General features: G+C 38.3%; 1 protein-coding gene across 1 annotated transcript; it reads left to right on the top strand.

Moving 5' to 3' along the window:
• Positions 1–157: 157 nt before the first annotated feature.
• LOC136249890 (exostosin-like 3) lies at positions 158–20,823 on the top strand. Its single transcript, XM_066042020.1, has 5 exons — positions 158–2,246; positions 2,293–2,420; positions 5,208–5,352; positions 6,572–6,700; positions 20,505–20,823. The coding sequence occupies exons 1-5, from the start codon at positions 240–242 to the stop codon at positions 20,712–20,714; spliced, it is 2,619 nt and encodes an 872-aa protein (XP_065898092.1). The 5' UTR covers positions 158–239; the 3' UTR covers positions 20,715–20,823.
• The last annotated feature ends 1,918 nt before the right edge of the window (positions 20,824–22,741 follow it).

Here is a 22,741-nt window from a genome sequence, read left to right as displayed (position 1 = left end):
GAACTATTTTGTTACCCCAGCTTCTGTATAGAACTGCTTGTATATGTGCATATAAACTCCGACACTCAATACTGGAATCTTGCATAGTATTTATAAATAGACGTTGAATTTAAAGAATTAATCGCTTATTTCAAGAAATATTTTGTAATTATATTATTAGGCGCTTTGTCACGTTGGTGAAGAACGAAAATGGACCACAGAATCATCACTTCTTCGTGGTGTTAAAAACTTATCTGACGATGCCCAGAAGAACTGTTTGTGTACTAATCAGTCTGATTGGGTTGTGTAGCGTCGTACCGCTAGTCTTGCTGATATTCATCGACACCGAACCACAAACCGAATCTACCATTGCTGAGATCAGAGGTTTACCGAGACGAAAGGCTCTGGATTTTGAGCACGGCTACACAAAAGATGATTTATTTGACTTGAACATGCAAATCAAAGAGCTGGAGAATATAAAGGCATCAGTCAGAAATGAATTACGAGAGCTAGATGGAAAGAGATGGGAAATACTGAAAGAATCGACCTTTCAAAATGAACTACTGACTAGACTGCGCAAAGATGTATCCACAGCGAAAAAGGAGCTTGAAAGTGTCAAGAACAGTGTAGCAAAGGCAAAACAAGAGCCTACTGGTGCTTCAACAAAAGCACCGTCAACACCACCCCCAATTATCATCCTCCCTCAACAGCCACACAAAATTGCTGACTCCCCTCCATTAGTTAAATCATCTTCTCCTGCAGCTGGCAGGCAGTCTATGCACTGTACATTTGAAACTTGTTTTGATTTCTCAGTTTGCCCACTGATAAGAAAATTCACTGTTCATGTCTATAATACAAGACAAAACATAAACCTCATTGGAACAGTACCTAACCAGGATGATGTTACAGAGTGGCTTGCAGAATTGGAGGCTAAAGACCTTCTAGCTACAAGTCCTGTGTCAGCATGTCTGTTCATAGTGATCATAGGTGATGTAGAAGATTACAAGACTGTTGAAGCAAGACTAAAAGAATTAGAGTACTGGAGAGGCAATGGATTAAATCACTTAATTATTGAACTCCCAAGTATTATCCAATCTCAGTTACACACTGTTGACACTGGTCATGCCATGGTCGCCAGTGCACAGCATGAGCATCTGAAAAGAGACTTTGATGTGTTTTCTGCTCCTGCTACTACCAATGCCAAGGGAAAATTTAGAGAGCATTTGCCACTGTTGTTGTCTGCACAGAAACCCAAGCTAATGTACTTTCACGGTGAATGCCAAACTGGTAAAAACACTGACGTACTTCGTATAACTGTAGATGGTTTGCTGCAGCTGAAAGAACATATAATCGATGTAGACATTAAAGTGTCATGTAATGCTATTGACAAGTCCTATCAATCTAGGGATGATGAGTGCAGCATGTGCGATAACCAACTGGAGAGATTTGCAAGATTGTCTCAGTCAAAGTTTGCTCTAATCCCTGAAATTCCTGGAGCACTAATGCTAGTGAGGATAATTGAAGCACTTAGAAGTACATCAGTTCCTGTAATAATTGGTACCACTTATCCTCTGCCATTTGATGGTAACATAGACTGGAATTTGGCTGTGTTGAGGATACCTGCTGGACACTTTAGTCAAATACATTTGATATTAAGGAGTATAGAGGCATTTGATGTACAGCAGTTTTGCCTTCAAGGTAGGTTCTTGTATGAGAGTTATTTCCGATCACCAGTTCAGATATTGAACACAGTGGTAGCCACAGTGAGGTCTCGTACCATGCACCCTGCTCCAGCAATTCTCACGACAAGTTTTCATGCCACAAAACAAAAGGCACAAATATCAGCTTCAAGTTATATTGCAATGCCGTCACAACAGTGGAGACACAACTTCACCAATAACATGTACCAGTTGTGGAATAACCCCCCCGGACCATTCAAATCATACCCAACCACTCCATTTGACCCAGTACCACTGTCAGGCTCCCAATATGTAAGTAAGACTGATGCTGAATTGAAACAGCTGCCACCTCACATAGTTCTTGCTGGTGGTATAACTGGTCCTTACTTTGAAGATTATTTACTGGGAAATATTCCTAATGAACAGTTCACAGTTGTTATGTTAACGTACCAACGTAACACAGTTATGGTGGAGGCAGTGGAGAGATTGAGTGGGCTACCTCATCTACACAAAGTAATTGTAGTCTGGAATAATCCAGAGGATATTCCTCCTGATATGACACTACCAAACATTGATGTTCCAATAGAGGTTTGTAAAGTAGTTATATTTGTTGTTATTTATGTTTCTTATGTAGTTTGTAAGGGCAAAGAGAAACAGCCTCAACAATCGGTTCATTCCTTATGATGCTATAGAAACAGAGGCCATTTTGTCTGTGGACGATGATGTGTATTTGAGGCATGATGAAATCCAATTTGGATTTCGGTATGTACTGTTATTATTGAGCGTTCTATTCTTTGCATGTGCTGGTGGTGTGCTTTAAAATTGCTAAACCCATTTTGTAACAGACCCTCAGACCTCAATGATAGTACTGTATATTAGGGATCATGGATGTCCGGGTTTTTTCTGGCCAAAAAATATCACCCAAAACCAGTTTCACAATACCATCCTGGTGCCTTGGCGGTATTGGTTAGGCATAACCAAGCCCAAAAGTGCCTTCAGTACTACCCTAATTGCTCCATTGCTACAAATTAAAAAAAAATTAAAAATCCATGGAAGTTTCTACTGCCTACCTGCCTGCCTGCCTGCCTGCCTGCCTGCCTGCCTGCCTGCCTGCCTGCCTGCCTGCCTGCCTGCCTGCCTGCCTGCCTGCCTGCCTGCCTGCCTGCCTGCCTGCCTGCCTGCCTGCCTGCCTGCCTGCCTGCCTGCCTGCCTGATGCCTTCAGACAAGCATAACTCGATAACGGCTAAGGCTACAAGCTTGATTTTTTCACTGTTTGACATCGTTTTGTCCCAAGATGTGCCTTTTGTCATATGTAGTACATACAATGCACACATCATGGACTTACCTTTGTCCTCCATTGTGTCCCATTTCTTTTTGCTGACAGCCAAAGGTATTCGCGGTAGTGTGATGGTTTCCCTATGGGAGTCGTCCATATTTTAAATGGTGACTGGATAGATTTCAGAGGCGCTTCTCCTACTGTTCTTCACTTGTAGTGCTGTGAAACAGTAGCTGAAAGCGAAGTGTAATAGCTATTTCATTTCAATTCAGTAATTGATAGTTGGGGTGCATGTATCATCCGTATTTTCGTGGTGACTGGATTGATTGCAGAGGGTGCTTCTCCTACTATTCTTCATTTGTAGCACTGTGTAATGGGCTGAACTTAGCTGAAAGCAAAACGTATTGGCCACTGCACTTTCGAGTCAGCGATTGATGTTTGGGGTGCGCGTTCAGTCGAAAACATTACCTCTGGTGCCATCCTTTCTTTTGATGCGGTATGCGTGGGTTAACCAGCCATAATAATGTTACAGAAAAAGTAAACAAACAGGTATAAAGAAAAATTAAGAATTTTAAATTCGATTAGGGATCATAGAAGAAAAGTAGGGAATAAGGGAGGTCGCCTACACCTGCAGATTTACTAGTGGACATTTAATCCCTAATATGTCCACTAGTATATCTGCAGGTGTAGGCAACGTCCCTTGTTTCCCTACTTTTTTTTTCTATGATCCCTAAAATTCCTTGTACTTGTATAATTAAGTTTTGTAATGCTTTTACACAATTTTATGTCTTAAAATTTTTACACAATCTGGTGGAAGATTCTTGATCTCACGATGCCCATTGTAGACAGTATAAATTCAGATCATTGCCTGATTCAAACCACTAGGCACTAACCATTATATATAGTGTTAGCTGTAAAGTTGAGAAATTTTTTTAAAAGAAGCTTATTAGTGTAGTGATGTAAGCCACAGCTACTTATTGGGAATTCATATAACATAGTCTGGCACAGATACCTTTATAGACTAGACCATTAATTGTAATAAACCCACAGAATTTACCACTTTGTAGCAGCAAGAGTTCATATATAATATTATGAACTCTTGGTAATAGTATTAAATGTATTTTGCAGACATGCATGTTTAAAATGCTTTGTTCCATTGATACTAAAGGTGTGGATATGATGATCATATTATGTCATTTCAGATCTACACAGCACCTACACTTGTTTTTAGTGTTGGTTTACAAATTGTAGTAGTATGCTGTGATCAAAGATTGGTACAAATTGTTGATGGTTACAATGATAACCACCTTAAAATGAGAAGACTATAATTTTTGTTTAAACTTTTTTTTGGTACTAATAGAGGTTGTTGTGATCTGTAGTGTGTCTTGCTGCCAGATATTCCTGCAGAGAAGGCAGAGTACATTCATTTATAGTTTGATTGAAGAGTGCACAGGTTGCAATCAATCTGAAACTGTTAAACTGTACTTCAGTTTTATGTAATCTGTGTATGTGCGTTTGTACGTATGCACCTCACTATGCCCATTTCTTCTTTTAAATATCTACATGTTCATATATATAAGGCATCAGTACCTGTGAAGTGGTGTCTTTATGCATATACGTACATATGTGACCGGATCTGCGAAAACCTGACACAATCGTGCAATCTACTTAGCCAAGTGTACCCTCTGGAAAAGTTTCAGCCTCATATACCAATAGCTTGAGGAGTTATAGCCCTACAAAGTAGCAACAACAGAAAAATCGATTTGTACAGCAAGTATAGGGAAAATAAATTACAGGCACCTACAAAAACGGTTGTAACTTACCAATGAATAGAGATAGAGCTACAATTTTCACCATCGTGTTTGCCATGAACAGGGGAATTAATTACTGGGTAGATTTTTCCTTTACTCACCCTTCTTCACTGCATACAAAGGCAGAATCCGTGAAGAAAAATCGATCGCGTCTGATCGCTTTGACATGACGTAAACAAACGCTCATAACTTCCGTATCCTTGGGTGTTCTGCAAAGAGTTTCCAACTCCTCTTGAGGAGGCTAATAAGATGATATCCAGGGTGTTATTGTTAGTCCCTTCCTTCACTAAAAAAGAGGTGTTAAAAAATTTACGGAATTTTTTCAATAATACGCAACATTTCACCCATTGTGTTCAATGTTTTATACTGTAAATTTAGGCTTGCGCAATTGTGTCAGGTTTTCGCAGATCCGGTCACATATGTGAATGAATGTAAGTCTCATGTTTGCTTTTTGTTTTCAGAGTATGGAGGGAGGCACGAGATAGGATTGTTGGATTTCCGGGTAGATTTCATGCCTTTGATATACGCTCGCGACAGTGGCTGTACAATTCTAACTATACCTGTGAACTGTCTATGGTGTTAACTGGAGCAGCATTCTTCCACAAGGTAAACATGACCATACAATATGTGTATTTTGGCTGTGTTTACAGTGAAACACAACCATTGGGTGATTGATAGTATAGATACATAATTGATGGGAAGTTTGGCTTGTTATACATTGAGATGTCTGTATAACAGACATTTTAGGATCCGAAATTTTTGCTGACGTTTTCCTCTTTCAGGGGTAAAAATGTATGGAACTGGGACCAAACTCTTTGCCATATTTTTGGAGGTTTTTTAAACCAGGCACGCTCCCACAGCCAGCCGATTTGGGCGCTTGCCTGGTTTACTGAAATTGTTTTCGTAGAAGTGTGTATGTGTAAGCTTCTTCAAAGCAAGATGACTTATAATGGTAGTTAACACCCTTTGCTCTATGAAGAGGGGCTTCAATGGGAATGTCTTCATTACCTTCAAGTGAATTTTATCAGCCAATTCATGAATCCTTCAAACTAATTTTTTGCTTATGTTAACCCTGTATGGCTGTATCATAGATACTCTGTGTGTGTGTTTTTAAGGGTGAATGAATTCTAATACCTGGTTGAGTTACATGTACAGACAGTGAAACTTTGCTAGTAGGGCTATGTATGGGACGGACCAAATAGTGGTCTTTTGGTAAGGTCATAAAATTTTAACTATGTTGGGACCAGCTAGAGGTGGGTGCTATAATGAAGTGTGACCAATAAATGAGGTTTTATTGCATGACGATAATTATGCTAATGCAATTTCAACACGTGTATATTTCCGTGTGTAACTGTATATGTGTAGGAGTACATTGTTTTGCTTGCAGACAGTACTAAACACCATTTTTTAGTTTTATTATCAAGGGTCATTTTGATGATCAGGACACTTGCCCATGGTCCCGTTTCTATTAGTGTACGTACATTTGATCAGGACACTTCAAACATGGTCTCAAGGTTTCCAGAATAGAGAGGGGTGCATGGCCTACCAAACAACTCTCTATTCTGGATGCCTCTCTGTTCTTGGCTGTAGATCTAACGTTTTTGAAGGATGTATTGTTTTGAAGATTTGTATTGTGTAGTGAACCTTTTAAAAGACTTTCTTGGATTATAGGCAATCCCTATGTAATGGTATAGGTCCCAAATCAATTTTACTTATAAGGACACCTCTCTTAAGAACACAGGTAAATCTCCCAATTGTATCTGTCTTGGAGGGGTCCCACTGTATACAGTGTTCACACATGGCTCAGTGGTGTTGTTTTCTTTAGTACTATGCCTACTTGTACACACACTGGATGCCGATGGAGATAAGAGACATGGTTGACCAGTACATGAACTGTGAAGACATTGCAATGAATTTCCTGGTGTCTCATATCACAAGGAAACCACCTGTAAAGGTGAGCATGTTTGGTGTACAGCTAACAGTACTGTTGAATGTAGTATGACAATAGTACCAGGGATGTTCCCAGGTATAGAACCATGGTGGCTACAAAAGAGTGTGGGGCTTTTATCATGTATTAGAAAATGGTATGCATAATATGCTTTGATTTTTGGAGGATAATGAGGTCTTTAAAATCCACTAAGAGACCTGCTAGCAGGTTCTCAAAATGGTTAGAAACTTGCTAGCAGAAAAGACCTCAAAAGCATCACAAATCTCACTTTCGATCATTGATTTGCAATACTCCCTCCAAGCATAATTCAGGCTGATAGTCTGCAGTGGGTGACCAGTCACCCAGGCCAACATGTGATTAACCACTCTATTCATTTTATAGGCATACCTAAAAGAATTTGATTATGGGAGGTACAATCTAACGTTGTACGTACGTTTGTCACAATGAACAGAGATGTCCAAAAATATCACGGAAAATTCTGTTTAGTGCCCATCTGTTTCTAGAGTGTTTTATGGCTGTTTTCGTCGTCTATTAAACTATGGATGGACTTTACCAAGACCTAACTAGGTAAGCTTCCTTGTAGAACGTTATTTTTCACTACATGTAATGTGGGTGTGGTCCATATTAGAAGCCGTGCCTGTTTCTCGTGCTACTGTGGCGCTACTGATGGCACAACTTGTGACAACTCGTAAATCCATACAAGCTGCTTCTTCGACACACATGTTCTTTGCACTGCTGTGATGCCATAGGCACTAGCTACCGCTAACCCGGCTCGACATTATTGATCACTGCCATTTCCCAGCTGTGCCGGCCAGATCCAATTAGTCTAACTTGCGAAAGGAAGCGGTGTGAGCTTCGATTTTTTCAAACACTTCAAGAAAAACATGTTCAGTCTTCCGGGATTATTTTAACATTGCACGGCGATTTCAGTACAACATATAACCCAATCCCACAATGACTCCACCTATATGCCCATATATATAATACATACATTTTCTAAGTCGGTTAGAGACCACGCCCTCGGATCTTCGTGTATTTTAAAAACCTTGCTTTGCTCGGTTTTTAAAATCCACGAAGATCCTTGTGCTAGGTCTCTAACCTACACTAAATCAAAGGTGAATCTTGAAATGGTGGTTACTTTATTTGAGTGCTTATTGGTACAACCACTGCTGTTATATTACCACCTCAGTAATCCCTTTCCACCCCTATTACTTCTTGTTTATGCAGTTTTTTCATGATCACAACTAGCAAACCCTATTCTTGTTGTTCAAATCTTTTGTTTCCTAGTTTCTGAATTTTTTGGTATTGATGTATACAGTCCAATGCTTGCTGTAGAAAATTACTGATGGAAAGTTTGACAGGGTAAGAATAGATCTAATTGCAGGCAAATGCTATAAACAATATTGCCGTGCTCACATAAACTATTTTCAAGCATAGAATAATTTATAAATTTCACATGGACTACCCTACTCCCCTGGATGAAACTCACTACAACACCACTTGCTTTTTGTAGATAGATAGATGTATAACCACTTCACCGTAGTTTACTGGTAAAAGAAGAGTCAGAAAAAGAGAGTGAAATGTGCTTGATTCCACTTAGTATGTGGAACACTTCGCTTTTGTGGCAATGCAGGGAAGTAAAGAACTTTATAATAATCTGGAACGTTCAGAATTTCAGTGAGTAGTATTTATGTTTAATGTTTAGATTAGTACGTCTCGATGCATTGTTTAGTTCCATGCATTGCTGCAAGTGATATTTCGAAGTGTTGCTTCTATGGATTTGCAAGCTTTCCGTATAGTGGGTTATTTTTTGAAGCAGAAAACTTTGCAGAAGAGGCAAAATCTGAATTTCAAAGGTTTTAAATTTCAAAGAGTGCATTTTAAAGTCAATTTCAAAAAGTGCATTTTTAAAAGTCTGGGTAGGTTTCAAAGAAATGGAAGTTGTGTCACAAACTACGAAAGGTATGTGCCAACAACTGACTTACTGATGGAAATCCAGAATTCCCTATGCACTGGAGAGAAGACGGGAGGGTGGGGAGTCTTGAGTGGAGCAAATTCTAATCAGCCGCTGTCTTGATTATACCTATGCTACACTAATACTGAGCTAAAACACTAATGATTATGTATTCATGCCACAATGTTTGGTCACATGAAGATAAATTTGTGGGAATTTACTCTCGGAGAACATCATGTCTTGGGAATTTATTTTCGAAGATAAGAGTCTCTTCAAAATATCCGAAAATAATAACACTTACCTGCTATACACTATGTCATCTCAAAACTATAACTCTTGGTCTATATCACTCAGAAAAACAAAGACCTTTAGTGTTGGGCATAACACGCTACTTTTGTAACGCGTTACGTAATATTATTACTTAATGCAGTAACGAAGTAATATAACAGGCTACATTTCCAAAGCTAGTAATATCTAACGGATACTTAACTAGCGTGTTACTGTAATATTATAGTATCTTTATACATTGTGTAATGTAACAATAACGACATTGTGTAATGCAACCTTAATGCAACACAAACCAGGGTAGGATAAAACATGCAGTTACTGCTGATTTATCGGCTGTAGATGCGTAAAACAAGAATAAGAAGATTGTCATTTGGGACTATTTTAAAAATGTTAAAAACTGCTTTCCTAGTGTATAATAATTGAAGGGGCAAGCAGCAATAGGGGATAAGTGCCATGAAAATTTAGGTGACCGTGCAGAGGTTATTGAACAGAATTTTGGGAATTATTGTTAAAAGATTAATTTGAAATTGCCATAAACTTTTTAAGTTTGTTGTTTACTTAGTGACAGCATTATATTCACATAAAACGAACCATTCTAATTTTTAGAAAATGGAAAATCTAAATGACACATGTCCCACTGACCCCTTCAATTATTGTTCAGCCCCTTAATAACACTTTAGAATGGTTTAGAAAGTACTAAAACATATTTGAACACCTAGAAGGCCGCTTTTGGCGTGTATTTTATTAGAGAGTTTTGAAATTTTTCAGGCCAATCCTGCTGTTATTATGAACCATGATACATGATATGAACTCACTGTGAGAGTTTCAAGAAAATATGATGATTGTATGGGTGAACAATTCTTCTCAAACATATTTGGATAGGTGGTGAAAAGTGGTCATTGCTTTTGTACAACAGATCAAAATACTCTAATAGAACAGTCAACTACTCTAAAAAATATTCACATACTTTTGTAAGTTACTACTTAATTTCTCTGCAACAACAGTTACACAATGATCATAGCAATATTTTTTTCCAGAGCTGAATTTTTCTATGTTTTATCTACACGTTCTAGGCGTCTTGAATGTTGCTGGTCTATATTACAACTGTGAAATGTTTGCCAGTGAGTTGATTATCTAGCTGCCACCATAGCACCCAATTCTGGATCACACCATGATACAAGTAATAGTTGCAACACCGTCAGCAGCATCGATCCAATTACATACTACTACTATAATTATATCAATCACAAAATGAGTAAAATCCTTCATACAAACACAGCTTGGCTGTAAAAAGAAGGGTATGTCCATAGAAGTAAAAGTAACCGGACAGAAATAACTGATATCTGGGGAGGCCAAGAATGATTCAGTGGTGGATCTAGAAATTTTCAGAGGGGCTTCAGGTTTCAATAACTGTGATCCAAGACTGTCCAGCTGGAGTAATTGTTGGCTCAGAGCTACATAGATCTATGGCTTAAACTAGCTAGCAATGAATCAGTAAAAATCACTTCACAACATTGTTGAATTTTACCAATCAAGGTCTTCGCAGAAAGTTTTGAAGCAAAACAACACTTGTACTCGTTAACACAATAATTATTTTTAGAGGCGCTTAACACGCTTAAATGCTGCACTGGCAATTTCAATGATTTCAAAGGCAAAAGTATAAAGTTTGGCCAGTAGAAAAAGTCACAATATAATACACTATGTACAACTCTTGGTGATTTTATCACCCACCCGATATGCAAATAAATTTGGGACGTGCACACTATTTTCAGAGGGGATTTCAGCCGAAACCATTGCACCCCTCTGTATCCTCCACTGTGATTGTCAATACAGCTAACCAAAGTCTTAATATTATACCTTTATCAGTGACTCGTGTTCTACATTTAGCCTTGTTGCAGTCCTACCTTTTTAACTCTCACTGGCTAGTAATTTAGCCACATTTTTTAAATAGTAAAGAAGAAAAAAACTTGCAGCCAAATTACTAGCCAATAAGAGTTAAAAGGAATTGATTAGGAATGCAACAAGACTAAATGTAGAACACTAGTCACTAATAAAGGTCTAATATCCAAACTTTGTTTATTGTAGTTAACCAGTATTAAGGTTACAGTATATTTTAAAATGCGTGGATGGAACAATTTACAGAACCTGCTCTAAACCAAACAAGAGATAAATAATTTCACCAACTGTGTTGTGGAAAGAATGCAACTATTAGTACTTGTTTGTTTACAACAACTGTTCTTGGGTGTGTGTTCCATGATAGAGTGATGTTTTCAAAAATGCACCACCAAAAACCAGACTAACAGATTACTGAATCCCTATAATTTTGACACAAGTAACTAAGCAGCTAAAATATCTAGGTCCTGTAGAAGCGATATTTTAAGTTACTGTTTGTGAAGATGTTTCATTAAACTATTAGTAATTTCTTCGAGTGAAACAAGCTCTTTGAAGGCTTGTATCTCTGTCACTGGGAAGAAATATGCCAATAACGCTTCCACAGGACCTAGTAAATTTAATGTTTGGTATCACCATGCCCCAGAACTGCCCATAGAGCCTACAGCTTTTGCTGCATTTGGCAGCAGAAAAACATGGTAGTGACAGCTGGAGCCTGTATTGCTACAACAACTTGTGGTGTTCCACCTGCCTCAAACTACACTGTAGCGACATAAAAGCATTAAATATGAAGGGCTTTGTGTTCACTTTAAAGTAGACTGGTTTTGTGGCTTTCTCAAAAAGTATCGATAGGCATTCAAAAATTTGAATGATTGCCCGTGACTATACCAGATATCAGCTCATTGTGTGGCCAGTTACTTTTACTTTCATGGTTGTTCCCTTTTTTTACTGCCAAGCTGGTTTTGCACAGAGGTATTTTATTGCTGAATTTTTTAATATTTTTTTTGTGCAAGTAATTTTGTGTACAAATTAGGGCTGTAATGAAGGGCAATTTTTACCTTCAAAGCTTCTTGCAAGAAAGCTACTGAAGCTTTGAAGCTTTGTTGACTATGTCGTGTTAGTAATTGATGATCATATGGTCTCACACTGTGTTGCAGCTGTTGTACAGGCACTAGTACAACTGCTTAAATTGCGAATTTTCAGGCTTCCAAGAAGCACATGGATTTTTGACTGATTAGACATGCCAGTATCCATGGAGTGAAATCACCTTTGAAGGTTACAAAATCTTTGAAAGTTCCAAACTTTTGTCCAAATATCCAAATTGTAGTAGTGTGATCTTTGTTGATTATGACTTAGTGTAGGAATAAATGACAGTCTTGAGTAATTTACATTAGGACTCTAAAGTGTTTAGTTGTAGTATATGAAAGAGAATTAAACTTTTGTCCTTGCACAATCACCATAATGATAGTCTAAAGTTCATATCAAGACACATGGTAGTGTGTCGTGCGACCAAGAAAGCTGTTGCACCACATCGTGAGTATATTTACAGGAAGAAACAAAACGTGATTTTCATGCATGTGTATCTCCGTGCTTCCTTCTTAAATTGGAAACATATACTGCAAATGCCCTCTACCTTCAGCACCCCACATACCAAAGTAACCTAACGCGATCATGAAATATGAGCCTTCAAAATTTGGCTTAGTTTCGTTTTTTTCTTCTTCGTTTAGGGGGCTCGGGGGGCTTTGATTATTCTTTTTGCACACTTTACAAAAACCAGTATAAAATGCAAATGCGTAGCTCGATATTTTTGAGCTTTGGTACACTTTAAGAATGTATTTCAGCACAATCATGTACCAAGTTTGGTGCAAATCTGTTAACCATTATAGCTCAAACCTTTTATGGTTTAAAAGAAATCACATTGATAGCTACAAAGTTACAAGGCAAAAACCAAACAACTGCAAATTGCAGGGTCGAAATACTCTAATAGAACAGTCATCGCAGGGTAAAAAATTGCATGAAAAATGTTGGGGAAAAAAAGGCGTTTGAACCAGGGACCTCCATACTGAACACCCAAATCCTTAACCACTGAGCTGCTGCTATCACGACTGATGAAAATTCTAGCTAAAATTGTAAAAGTTCATAATTTCATAGATCTACCAATGGAAAATCTAGATTGTTCTACAAAAATTATGAAAATAGCCGTGTCATGCGGCCAAGTACAGCCAGTGTGGGCGGGCAACATACTTGTTTTATAGAACCAGAAAAGACCATTTTCATGTATCCGTTGCAGCCTCTTACAGGTGAGACCCTTCGATCTGCAACAGCTAATATTGAGGATGGAGCTCATGTAGAGACGTTTCTGCTTCAGAATTCTGAGGAGGTAAACATCAGAAGGCATTTTTTGATGTTATTGCTATTAACTAGGTGTACCCGCGCAAAATGCGCGTGATATTAAGACAATTGTGTGTTATTGTGTAGATACACTTAAAGTTTGAACATTATACTAATGATCAAGGAGTAATCACATCATTAGATACCAACAAAGTCATGATTACGCATAATCTCTTCAATTCTGTGTGGCACTAAAATATAGCTATAATGTTGGTGGCTTCATGAACAAAGAGTGACTGATATTATAGTTTTTATAATGTAGGTTGGCCTTGTGCACTGGAATTTCTGTGCAGTACTCATGCAGGTCCCATTACAACCATGCACATACATAAAATTAGTTTTGAGCGGCAGACAAATACCACAATTGGGATGTGCTCTACTTCATTTGGATGATGTTGCATGAACTAACATAAGAGTGTGGTATGAAGATCAGTTGACCAATAGTTGGTGCATTACCACAATGAGCTATATTCTAATTCAACTTGTCACATATAGTGGTATATATTCAGATAGATTGTATTGTCAATTTAAGTAACTGAATTGGAGATTCATTTCTACATCCTAGTCATGGTCGGTATTGTTGTGTTGTTTACTTATTACATGACAAAGTGTGTATGCAGTACAGTATTGAGTATGGGTATTCAAGTTAATTGGCTGTACTGAGCAAGAAGGTCAACACCAGCATATGTACAGAGTTGTATATCAGCATAGCCCAGGTGAATCCTTCATACGAAGAGTGGTTGCTCAGTAGAGCTTCTGGAAGTTTTAGCTGCCAGTCCCTGTTGAGTTACCAAGGAGTCTGTGTCTCTCTACACATTGTAGACTGCAATAGCAACTAAATGATATTCTCCCACGATTCATCACCTAGTAAGGTAGATGTATGTTCTATTAGAGTAGTTGAATGTAATTTTCCTCGTTCACAAAGGTGTCATCCTGCTCGGTGCAGAATGTGTCATTGTGGGCAGTCTGGTCGAAGTGTTAACTTGCCACACCCACTACGAAACTATCCTTTGTTGACTGTTTCCTTCACCCTTGCAGTGGTGTTGCTAGTAATCCTCTGTTTTAGGTCTGTCCCTGACCTGCTTGTCTTCTTGTCGCAGTAGCTATACTTGCACAGCGGCCTGATAGGCCTCAGGACGTCTATCCTTGTAGTGGACAGCACAGCAGGGTGCAGAGTGTGTATTTCCGGCGAGTCTTCCATGTGTAGTCTTTGTTAAGTATAGAAATAATCATCGCTCGTAGACTTGCCACACCCACTACGAAACTCTCCTTTATTGACTGTTTCCATCGTGTCGCAGTAGTTATACTTCATCTAGTGCACAGCGGTGTAGGCCTCGAACGTCTATCCTTGTAATGAGGGCAGCAGGGTGCAGAGTGTGTATTCCCGGTGAATCTTTCTTGTGTAGTCTCTGTCAAGTTGTCATAGACTATAGATTATATATATCCCTATGTCGTAGACTGGCCACACCCACTACGAAACTCTCCTTTTATACTGGCGAGTGTGTTTGCCGGATGATAACGTACACACCAGATCACATGATCAAATTCGCTGATGTGATTGGTTAAATAATGAAAAAGATATTGATCCTATCTCACTGTAAGCTTTTAGATATTAAATTTCAGCCATGACGTCATCTGATTTCTATTGACAACGTGTGTATACCGGGATGCTGTATACGCGTATTGTAAACTTATAATAGCCATTGATAGTGATAAGTATCTCGCAATCAAGGTTAGCACGTAATGATAGACACGAAAACCTATGACACACTGATTTGGACGGGTAGTTGGTCTAGCGAGTTTGAATCTAATCTGGGGGAAAACCTGGGAGGAGTTTGTATTTGAAATTTTTATGGCCTCGATTTTTACGTTTCTCGTTCTGTCGTATACAGGAGAGAGAAATGTCTAGTGTAGGCTGGGATGGGGAAGGCTGATAACACGATAAGGGTCTCCAGAAAGTTTTGGACAAATTCGTGTTTTCCTCGAGTATTTACGGTGGTTTAAAGGGTATTTCACGTAATCTCACGAATCGCCACCAATTCGGGATCAAAAGATTTGTTTCAAATTTTTGATTTGAATGGTACCGATCCGATTGGAATCCGACCAAGAAAACAGTGCTTGAAAAACATGTGCGTGGGCGGTTGGGAATTAGTATATAGATGCACCTTCATATCATGGTACCCAAGTATCCTCAATGTTTTGAATGTAAGAAAATAACAGAAGTATGAACAGCTTATTAGAGAAATTGAGATGCGTTCTTTTTCCGCACTTGTATTTTCAGCTTTGAGGGATGGTATGGGTCATGCTGCTACTGTATTTTACAGAAGACTTGCTTTCCTTGTCTGTCTTCAGAAGGAATTGTCATATAGTTCTGTGATGTCAGGGTGGTAGCAATGGGTGCTGGTAACCCTGAGAATAGTAATAAAAATCTAAAGAAAAAGTTTTCATGTATCTGTAGCTCCATAGTGCTTGAATGTTATAATTAACCATTTCTGCAGTGGAAGCTTCCTCAGGGTAGGACATCTCTCATTCCTAGTTTGAGTTGAATCTGCCCAGCTATCATTGGGATATAAATACCTTCAAAATTCATCTTATTTCAGTTCTTCACGCAGTCTTCAACGATTCCTGTAGTAAAGGGAAAGGAATTATCAAGGTCAACCATAGGCTGGCTTTGGAACTTGCAATGACAAAAAGAAGTGATATCACCCAGGCTTTTTAAGGGTGTGCCTTTTTTCACAGCTTGGTTATTTTTGTGCAGATTTTTTATCCTGTAAAGCATACTTTTTATTTGATCAACTATCATAATGTTTGCCCCTATAATTCCATATCAAATTTAGTGCATCACATCAAAATGAAAAGAAAGACACTTGGTCCTACAGCCTATTTAAAGTTGTTACATATGTGTGTTTGAAAAGGTGGAAAAACAAGAATAAATCCTTGGCAGCCTTGAACCTGCAGCCATCTAATTAACACTCGAACACTTACAGGAGTCTGCCAGGCGGTCAGAATGTTTTCTCCTTGTCAATTTCATGTATATGTATCCATAGGAACTCTAGAGAGTGACTTATTATATCTCAAAGTACCCCATGTGGAACCAATGGACATTAGTTTATTTATCACAACATCACACGCAAATGTATAATAAATTCAAAATAATGGCACAGACTGGCAGAATATGATCCACAGAACAAGCCTACACTTCTGAGACAGTTCATTATGTGAATAATTCTTACTACATAGTTAAAAGCTTACGGTATACCTGTTAGAAATTCTAAGGATGCAAAGTAGTGTATGCAGTGCTATCGATCCATGTAAAGTTGTAACATCGTGATAGTTATGTTGCATCCTACAATCGTGAAGGTAGCAAAATGTCACAATCGCTTAGCCCTAAAACGCCTGATGCCAACTGATACTTTGTATGATGTCATTAATTTGTTTACAAGATGGCGTAGCTAGTTTGTTGGGTACACCTGACATAAGCCATGAATTCTTTGAAAGAAGCCTGCCACCAGCATCATTATATTTTAGTACAGTGGAAGCCATGAAATAATACTCATTGAAGCCATAAACAATTGTTATCTTTGTGATTGATGGCCACAAAGCCAACAAGTTAATGAGATTAGCAAATGTGTTTAGTAAACTGATTTATTAATAATGAAATTACCGTTTCTTGTTAGTAATGGCCATGTGTGGTAAAGTAGTGTAAGCAATCAGGACATGCTTATTACCACAGGGTGTACCTTCACATTCAATTGTCCTTTACACATCCTTTTCGGCAGGATCATTTCACCTGACATCGTCTTCAAGTACCCCAAATCTGCTGTCCATCATCGCCTTCCTTGAGTAGTAATGGCTGAATAGAGTCTCGGCTGAAATGATCAGTTACTGACACCATGTCTCAAGTAACGGAAACTCATGAGGCTTGCGTGTTTCAGTTACCGGAACCTGGTGTTGCACTGGTTGTTGTGCTTTATCCGAACCCACAAAAAATCTGCAAAAAATCCCACATAAATTTAAAGGTATAAATAACTGACATTCAAACAAAAAAAAATGAGCCTGGGCATTATGTGGCACAAGAGTTATAATTTTTTTTTAAAAAACGCACACAAAAAATGATTTAGTAAATCTGTCAAAGAATCCAGTTAGCTGATCTACAGTGAGCAATGTGGACAAGCCATATTTATCATACACTATCCCCATCATTCATACAAACTTTATGTAGCTACCTGTTGCAAGTATATTGTACCCAATCTTCCACTTTGTTGTCACCTTGAAATGGTGCAAAACATGCTCAGCACGTGTTATGACTTAGCATCTGGAACAAACTGCACTAAATACTTTGATATATACCTCAAGTTATTGTGAGATTGGTCCAGTGGCATTTTTGTTGCAGTGCTGTCTGCTGTTAACGTGGCTCTTAGTTCACCTTCTCCATTGTTCTCTGTTTCATCTGCTGACAATGTGGCTCTTGGTTCACCTTCAACTTCACTGTTCATCTGCTGTTCTGTTTCATCTGCTGTTAACTCAGGGTCACCTACAGCAACTGGTGAAGCTACAAGGATATCACAAAAGGCATCTGCTAAATTCACAGCATCTGTCTCACCATTATCATTGTATAGGTCAGTAAATGTCTCTGGGTGGGTTACTTTCAGCCATTCCATGTACTCTTCATCACGTAAACCGTACCCTCCTTCAAGACTTTGCTGGTAACATGACAGTGTTTATGGTGATATGCTGGATGAGGTACTAATGTGTTGCTGAATTTTCTCCATTGCTAGTGCTACTACAGTATTCACCTGTTGCAGGCTAGCTTCAGAGTCAACAACACTGACACTACAATCAAGGGTTAAATGGGTATACACCACATTTTTGAAACCCAGAGCATATCGTGGCTGGGTTCATTGTCTTACTCCAAGCTTCATTGAGCAACCCCGAAAATCGGTATTTTGTTATAGGATTTGACTGAGTAAAATGATGGCATACCTGCTGCCAATTCTGCTTGAGTGATTTGAAAACACTCTCATCTAGAGGCTGGCTCTCGTGTGTGGTGTACGGTGGCAAGCAGAAGATGATGACTCCATATTCCTTAGCATATTCTATTAGTTGTGGCTGATACTGAGTGGGAACTATGCCCATCCAGAAGCAAGAGAATGGGCTGAGCACCAACAGCCTGAACAAGGAAATGCTCTACAAACCAGCCTATGAAAAGTTCTGAATCCACCTAACCTTTAGTGCTTAATCCATACACAGTCCCAACCACTTCACCTTTCCTCCATTCCATGTTTAGTCGCTTCGCGTCAAATATCACAAAAGGGGAATGCATTGACCACTAGCGCTGACACACGCAATCACAGTGATTTGACTTTTATTTCCACAGGTTTTGTATCTCACTTTCTTTTGTCCTCGTTTGGCAACTACTTTAGGAGCATGGCCATCTAAGGCTATGCCTGTTTCATCCACATTGTAAATTCTTCCTGGTGAATTGAGCAGTCTGTTTTCTGTGAGCACATTCTGGTTTGTCATCATAGCTTACTTTCTCTGAAATTCTGTCATGCAATGTAGAGTTTGGGACTCCTTGCTTCTTAGCAGCTTGTAAAATAGGGGTCAGTCACTGCCTTCATTGCAGCCTCCATATCCTTGTCTGTCCATTGTTTCTGCTTTTTACCACAAATCTCAGTGTTGACAGCTTAAGGTGCTGATTTTGTTTGTGGTCTACCTCATCTTCTCTTATTATTCTTTGGCAACAAAGGTTGGAGTGGTGTTTGAGATCTAAATATTACTGTTTTTGGTGATGCTCCGACAACCGTTGCCGTAGTCCGACACACTTACTGACAGTGTTGGGACAGTTAATTTTTAAATGTAACTCATTACATATTACATATTATTTACAACATAACTATTTAGTTACAGTTACATATTACCCATATAATAAAGTAACTATAATAATATTACATATTATATTGCTTTGTGTCCACAGCCTTAAGCTGTCACGTGTGAAACTACCACTTTATCACGTGACATGATTGCGTTGTTGGACAATGTGCAGAAGCTGGTGAATAAGCTTCATTCAGTAGGCTTCGTTACTTTGTAGTGGCTTGGCATTACTCAGTGGATTACTAACGAGATGAGTAACTTTGTTACTTAAAGTAATAATATTACATAATATTAGACTCGTTACAGTAACTTCATTAATTAGGTATCACGTTACGTTTAAGTAACTTGAGTTATATTACCTGTTTTTACAGCATATTTCGTTATATTACTTTGTTACTGCAAAAGTAATAATTATTACGTAACGCATTACTTATGTAACACGTTACCCCCCAACACTGCTTACTGACTAGTCATAGTTTTGTTAACAAACCTTATCACAATTATCAGCTGTAGTTAAAACAAACCAATGCCGAGGTCAGTGTTAGCCATGCGGTTGCCAGTTGATAATACATAGAATGATGTCAGTATAACACACATCCGATATTTGAAATACCCATTTCCGTTTATTGAGTCAATCCGATAATTGATTGCTTATGCTATCCATATTAGGGCTGAGTGATACTACCATTTTGGTATCATGATCAATAGTAAACCAACTCTTCAGTACGGTTTCATTGCATGGAGAAGGAAAAAGACTAGCCTAATTGAAGATAAAAGGAAAGACAAAAGGCACATCCCACTGGTGAGTTTGTTATTGTGGTGAAAATGGTGGCCATGTGCTGCTTCGTTTGGTCTCCAGCCTTGTGACTATGGTCAGGCAGGCTGGCAGTGAGACTAAAATCTGAGCTTTAGCATTTTTTTTTTAAATTCAGTATCCGGCTGCTTATTAGTGTTTTCTTGTTTTTAATGCTGTATTTGATGTAATATTATTCCATAAAGGTGATTTTCATTGCATAAGATGTCTCTCTAGGATGATTTTTGAAGGCGTCATTTTAGGCAGAGCACATCTTTTGGGGGGGGGGGGGGGGGGGGAAGGGGGGAAGATCCCTACTTAAACGGTACTACCATACTGTTTAATATCGTGATATTGATACTTCCAAAATATTGCTCAGCCCTAATCTGTATTGGATGGGTGTCAGCCATTCCACCTAAAATGTATTATCACATTGGTAGTGAAAATTAGTATCAGTACATCACTAGTTGGTAGGACCTAATTAACCTTGTGCAGCTTTATTTTTTCTTTCTTTGTGTCCTTAAAGAGGTTCCACTGTATTCAGTCCCAAAATTTTTGTTATGTGTACATAATAGTTGTACATACACACTTTTCATAATGTGTTATTGTTGCTCCAATAGGTAACTTCACGATGGACGTTTAGATGTCCCGGCTGTCCTGACACACTCTCTACCGATGAGACTCATTTCTATGAACGTCATCATTGTATCAACTACTTTGTGAAAGTGTATGGCTACATGCCTTTACTCTACACACAATTTAGAGTTGATTCTGTCCTGTTCAAAACAAGGCTGCCCACTGGTTTAGAAAAATGTTTCAAATACATTTGACTATATGTGCTATATTGTATTGTATCCTCACTGTACATAGCCAACAATGAAGTCTACTACTTGTACACTGTTTTTATTATCATTTCAATGAAATCCCTTGATGAAATCAGTAGCTAGTTGACAATTACATTTTGAATACTTTCTATACTATACTGATTTGTGTCACTGAATTCAGTACTGCTTGTTTGTAGTACTATTATGTAGCTACAAATTAAAGTCTCACATATGCAATTGTGACATTGTTTTTATAGTAACTGAACTGCAGGTGTAGTGTATGAGAATTTTGCTAGGCTCAAAAGGGCTACATGTGTTAGCTAGTGTACATTTTTAAAGTGTCATGTCACATAATCATAATTCAAGCTCAACAGCTGTTGAACTAGTTATTATTATTTACCCAGTTAAATGGGCATTTTATGATTTCTGTGCTGTACAAAAAAAGGGGTGTATCCATTCACTGGACTGGTATATTTTTGGTTTTTGCACATTCTGTGGCTAAAATTTATTGAGTCTCACAAGCCAAGGGTCCTGAGGGATCCTACAGCCCACTACTAAATGCTGAATATGAGCAGTAGAGTATGCGATAACTGTCTTAATATTTTTGCTGTGATTTATTATGTCCTACAACACTTATTCCTTACCCTGGTATATAGTAATGCTGTAGGGAATGTATATCAGCAATAGTTAACCAGCAATCAACTCGCCAGTTGACAAGATATCCTTAGTGTGAGCTCAAGGAGCAAGCTATATAGTATAGTCTTGCGTGGCAAGACCTTTACTTCTGGAGAAAAACTTACCGATTAGAAAATTTTTCAGCGTGTGCTTAATTATAGTCATTGCGTCCCGCGGCACTGAAAACAAGTCCGTCCATGCTAGCTCAATTCCTGAGCTCACACTAAGGATATCTTGAAGCATATTGTCAACTGGCAAGTTGATTGCTGGTTAATTATTGTTCCCTACAGCATTACTGTACACCAGGGTAGGGAATAAGTGTTGTAGGGCATAATAAATCACAGCAAAAATATTAAAAGACAGTTATTGCATACTCTACTGCTCATATTCGGCATTTAGTAGTGGGCTGTAGGTTCCCTCAGGACCCTTGACTTGTGGACTCAATAAATTTTAGCCACAGAATGTGCAAAAACCAAAAATATACCAGTCCAGTATTCCAGTCCAGTAGTCCAGTCCAGTGAATGGATACACCCAAAAAAAGTGTAAAATAATGTGCTGACGGTAATATCTATACTGAAAATAACAGATGCAGGCGGTGGACTGGGAAACAGAATTTTATTATGCAGCATGCAGAAAGTTAAGGTCTGTTATTAAATTTTTTCAGCTGGAATGATGTAATACATCCTCTGATCTGGCTTCTATATAGATCTGTTTCCAGTGAACCTTAACTACACATATGCACAGTTTTGCGTGGGGATAACCCACTGCGGGGGATTTTTTTGCTCTGTGTCACCATAGATATAATAAAATTAAAAAGTATATGGCTAGCTATATAAAATTTAAATAAAAAATATATAATATATTATAAATAACTAGTGAATTTAAAAATTGTTAATTTAGAAATGGAAGTAGGGATCAAGCGATAAAAACTACTGAAACAAGTGATTTGAATGATGGCAACTATTACAACATAGCTTTGTGGGGAAATCCTTACATTGGCATCTCACCACGTCACCATATATGTTCAATGCCAAAGTAGGGATTTCCCCACAAAGCTATGTTGTAATAGTTGCCATCATTCAAATCACTTGTTTCAGTAGTTTTTATCGCTTGATCCCTACTTCCATTTCTAAATTAACAATTTTTAAATTCACTAGTTTGTTAACTTTTTTTGGTATAGGTATATAGCTATTATTGATCTTTGGCACTGACTGCTCTATTAGAGTATCTCGATCTTGCTGCTTGCTTTATGCAAGCTGCTCAATTACTAAATTGAAAGGCATGCAGGGTTTCTATCTCCTGTTTTCTACAATTAGTTACAGCTGGACCATTAATAATGGGCGTGGTCCACAGATCGT

Source organism: Dysidea avara, chromosome 3 (genome assembly GCF_963678975.1).
Source record: "Dysidea avara chromosome 3, odDysAvar1.4, whole genome shotgun sequence".
NCBI classification, from domain to species: Eukaryota; Metazoa; Porifera; class Demospongiae; order Dictyoceratida; family Dysideidae; genus Dysidea; species Dysidea avara.
Note: the sequence above shows the minus strand (reverse complement) of the source record. Positions and strands in the feature narration are given on the sequence as shown.

Bases quoted from the DNA above. Each gene is read 5' to 3' on its own strand.
- LOC136249890 (XM_066042020.1), top strand. From the start codon at position 240: ATGCCCAGAAGAACTGTTTGTGTACTAATCAGTCTGATTGGGTTGTGT. The intron at 2,421-5,207 runs GTATGTACTGTT...TTTTGTTTTCAG, and splicing joins GAAATCCAATTTGGATTTCG to AGTATGGAGGGAGGCACGAG. The intron at 6,701-20,504 runs GTGAGCATGTTT...TTGCTCCAATAG, and splicing joins CAAGGAAACCACCTGTAAAG to GTAACTTCACGATGGACGTT.